Below are 4522 nucleotides of genomic sequence, written 5' to 3'. Positions count from 1 at the left end.
AACAAAATTATAATTCAGATCTGAGTCAAGAAGTTTTAGAAAATAATTATTCGAAAAGAATATAATAATTTTCCAAGAGAATGACAATTTTTCAAAACAATCTTTTTTTTTCTTTTTAAAATACATTATCAGGATAACTATCCTGATCAGAAAACCCCGGAAAAAAGTTAGGAATTTCGATCACAGGGAAATTACTGGAATTTTTTATTCGATAGAATTAAAATCAATATAAGTGTTTTGATATTTTTATTACTCTCGGTTTGTTCGATCACAAAACATTTTTGAAAATCAAATAGAGTGAAATTTAGGTTGTAAAATAAAAAAATAAAAACTGTAATTAAGATTTGGAAATGGGGTTTTTGGAAGACATCTGTAATTTCAAATTTGAGAAAACAAAATTATAATTCAGATCTGAGACAAAAAGTTTTAGAAAATAATTATTCGAAAAGAATATAATAATTTTCCAAGAGAATTACAATTTTTCGTGCAACAGGGAATTTTGAAAAAGAATTATTATTCAAATCTGGAAAAAGCAATTTTTTTAAAGAATTATAATTCAGATTTAAGACAAGGAATTTGACAAAACAGATAAAATTCTAACTTGGAAGAGATAATTTTCGAGAAGAAAATAATTATATTTCTGAGGTGGAACATGAATTTTCCAAAAACATAAAAATTTAATGTAACTTAAAGCAGTAAATTTTCGAAAATAATTCTGATTCTGATCTGGAACAAGGAATTATCAAAGAATTATAATTTAGAGGAAAAAGAATGACAGTTCAGACTTGGAACAGTGAATTATGAAAAAAATTATGATTTTATTATGGAATAGGGAATTTGCGAACAAAATCAGTAATCTTGATTTGAAACAGGAGCTTTTCAAAGAAATTATATATAATTCTGAATTGAATAAACGAATTTTTGAAGAAAAAACTATTATTTAGACATGGAAGGAAGGAATTTTCAAAAAAAAAACAAAAAATACAATTTTTAATTGGAACAGCAAATTTTCGAAAAGAATTATGATTCAGATTTGACATATGAAATTTTTTAAAAGAATGATAATTTTAAGTTGAAAAAGAAAATTTTATGAAGCACTTATATCTAATTTTGAATTTTGAATTTTGAATTATAATTCAGATCTGAGACAAGGAATTTTACAGACAAATTATAATTTTAACTTGGAAGAGGAAATTTTTTAGAAGAAGTATGATTCTAAGATATGACTATTTGAGAGAAATTACAATTCAGTAATGAAACAGTAAATTTTCTAAAAAAAAAATGACCATTTCAGCAAGGAATTTTCCAAAAGAATAATAATTAAAATCTAAGGCAAGGAATTTTAAAAAAGAATTATAATCCTGACTTGAAAGAGGAAATTTTCGAAAAGAATTGTAATAATTCTGAGTTAGAACAGAGAATTTACAAAAAATAAATAATAAAAACAATATCAGGGTAGCCGTTTTAATCAAAGAAAAAAATTCCGGGTCATTTCCCGGTTCGCAAACATTTTTCACGGTCAATGAAATTTAAAAAATCAAACTATATTCTTAACATTTCTCCATTTGAAGTAATAAACAATAAACAACAAATTAAAGCACTCAAAGTGGAGCCCTTGAATTCCAAACTTTTAAAATTTAAATTTAAAAGTTTTTCAATTCAAAAATTGTGTTTTCAAATGCTCATTAACTTACACGTTTAAACTGGAAGGTACTTACACTTTTAAATTAAACAATGTTAAATGAAATACAAACAAACTGAAAATTTTAGAACTTTAATAAATTATAGAGTTCAAAGATTCAGATTAAGTTCCAAAAATATAAATCAACGTTAAAGTTTTCAATACTCTAAATTAAAGAATCAAGCAATGAACTTTAAAAAATATCAATTTTATATTATTTTAAGTTATTTTAAGCTAGACACATTAAAAATTAAAAAATAATTTTTTTTTAACTTAACATTTCTTAAATTAGAAGTTAAATTATTTTAATTTTTAATAATTTAAGCATCCTGCATAAGCTTGAAAATTTTATTTCAAAATCTTGATAAATCTAGAAGTGGTTTAAAATTTTTCCAAATTTAAAATCATTTTTGAAATTTTTTCGGAACTTTTAAATACATTTTAAAATGAATTGAAATTTTTCTATAACTTGTAGGAAAAACCTGCAAATTAAAAAAAATCCTTAAAACTTGAATTTATAAATAACAATGGAACACTTATTATTTGTAAAAAAATTAAGTAATTTTAAGAGATATTTAGAAGTGTTAAAAAGATTCTAATTAAATTTAGAACTTGAAACAATTTCAAATACTTACAACCGAATTTAAAATAAAATGTAGATTTTTGCAGATTTCAAACAAAAAATTTTAATTTTTTTTCAGAATTGTGAAAGGCTTCAAAGGAAATTAAAAAAAATTCGTAAGATTCTTAGGAAAATTGAAAATGGAATTCTAGAGATTCAAACCTTTATATGTAAAACAATTCAGCTAAAAATTTTTTTCTTTCAAATATTCGGTTTCAATTTACTCGTCTTAAACGAACAGTGAAATATTACTAAATATTAAATACTTATTATTTTTGTACATTAAGAAATTTCAAATTAAATGGGTTAAAAATTAAATAATTTACATTAAAACAATGTTTTAAATGCACGCAATAGTAAAATGCACGTTTACATTTTTTAATGGCTAAAAAAATTAATAGAAATAATAGGATAATCAATTTATAAATGATATATTAATTTCAATTCTTATCAAGACTTTCGGATTGAAACAGTTAGAGATCCATTTCAAAAATAATTTATTTATTTATTTATATTTACTGCATTTATTCACTGCACTTTAATTATTTTAAAAAGTGTGAAAATCGAACTTGGGCAGATTTTTTTTCTGAAAATTCGAAAAATTCCCGGTTTCCCGGTTCAGCGGCCAACTTGTTTTTTATTAAAAAAATCTTCAATTTTAAAAGCTTCTACTTTTTAATTTTTAAGCCTTTAAAACTGCATTTTAAAATTCTTTAAATTAAAATTTATGCTTAAAAATTAAAATGGAAAATTTTTTAAGTGAAAGATTTTTGAAATTAAGTATTCTAATCTGAATGATATAATAATTTATAAAAATCACAATTTAACAATTTCTCAAAAAAAGAAAATACTTTTTTCTTTGTCAGAATCAGACAGTAAATTAAAAAAAAAATACAATTTCGACTTTGAACGGGAAATTTTCGAAAAAAATGATAATTTTCAGTTGAAGCAAAAGTTTTTAAAGTAATTAATACGTAATTCTAAACTGGATCAGAGAATTTTCCAGAAGAATTAAATTGTACCTTCGAACGGATTTTCAAAAGAATTATGATTTTAATTTGGAACAGGGAATTTTCCAAGAAATTATAATTCATATCTGAGACTAGGAATTTTCTAAAAGAATTTTTCGGAGAAGTAAATTTTTCAAAAAGATTATAATAATTTGGACAGATTAAACATCAATTTGAATTGGATCAAAGAATTTTCAAAAAAAAAAAAAAAAAAAATGGAATTTGAATCTGGAAGAAGGAATTTTCCAAAAGAATTATAATTCTGACTCAGAACAAGAAATTTTCGAAAAAAATGATGATTTAAGTATGAAGAGTGGAATTTTCGAAAAAATCAGTAATTTTCAGTTGAAACAGGATATTTTTCAGAAGAAATTATATGCAATTCTGAATTGGATAAACGAATTTTTAAATAAAAGATATTATTTAAACCTAGAACAAGGAGTTTTCCCAAAGAATTACAATTTTGATTTAGACCGGGGAATTTTCGAACAAAAATTATGATTTAGATTTCGAACAAGGAATTTTACCAGAATTATAATTCAGATTTGAAATAAAATTTTTTTTAAAAGACAAGGAATTTTAAAAAAGATTTATAATCCTGACTTGAAAGAGGAAATTTTCGAAAAGAATTATAATAATTCTGACTTGGAACATTGAATTTTCCAAATTACAATTTTAACACGGAACAGGTAATTTTCAAAACAAAATTATTATTTTTATTTTGAATAGGGATTTTTAGAAAAGAATGAAAATCCTGAATTAGGTCATGGAAATTTAAAAAATAAATATGATTTCCAGATCAGGAAAGTGAAAAATTGACCGTCAGAAAACCGGAAATTAAAAATCATTCGTGGGGTAGAATCTCTGATAATATTAAACAAAGTAAATCAATTTAAATCGTAAAAAATAATATTTATTTACTTTTAAATTTGTCGATCGATAAGTCGAAAACTTTGTGGTCCTCCAAAGCGTTTCTTCCAGCGAAACCCTGGGCGCTGGTATTCATCGATTCGAATATTTGATTCTTATACATTTGTACTGGTTTCGTTCCAGGATAATCTGAAAATTAATCATGAAACAATATTTGACATAAGCATGCCTCGGACTTACGAGGGTAGTTCAATAAGTCCTTCGAATGACCAACAGATGGCGCGCGAATCGCTCCAAATCATCTGTTTTCAGTCAGCACCACTCCCGACTAGATATATG

The 4522-nt window shown here is 23.8% G+C and overlaps 1 protein-coding gene across 1 annotated transcript in view; it reads right to left on the bottom strand.

The window, feature by feature from the left end:
• Positions 1-4522, bottom strand: part of LOC117176288 (CTL-like protein 1) — a 45656-nt gene that overhangs the window by 8349 nt on the left and 32785 nt on the right. The window contains exon 7 of the mRNA XM_033366474.1: positions 4235-4372. Coding sequence (XP_033222365.1) covers positions 4235-4372 — 138 coding nt within the window. The remainder of the gene's footprint in view (positions 1-4234; positions 4373-4522) is intronic.

Source organism: Belonocnema kinseyi, chromosome 7 (genome assembly GCF_010883055.1).
Source record: "Belonocnema kinseyi isolate 2016_QV_RU_SX_M_011 chromosome 7, B_treatae_v1, whole genome shotgun sequence".
NCBI classification, from domain to species: domain Eukaryota; kingdom Metazoa; phylum Arthropoda; class Insecta; order Hymenoptera; family Cynipidae; genus Belonocnema; species Belonocnema kinseyi.
Note: the sequence above shows the minus strand (reverse complement) of the source record. Positions and strands in the feature narration are given on the sequence as shown.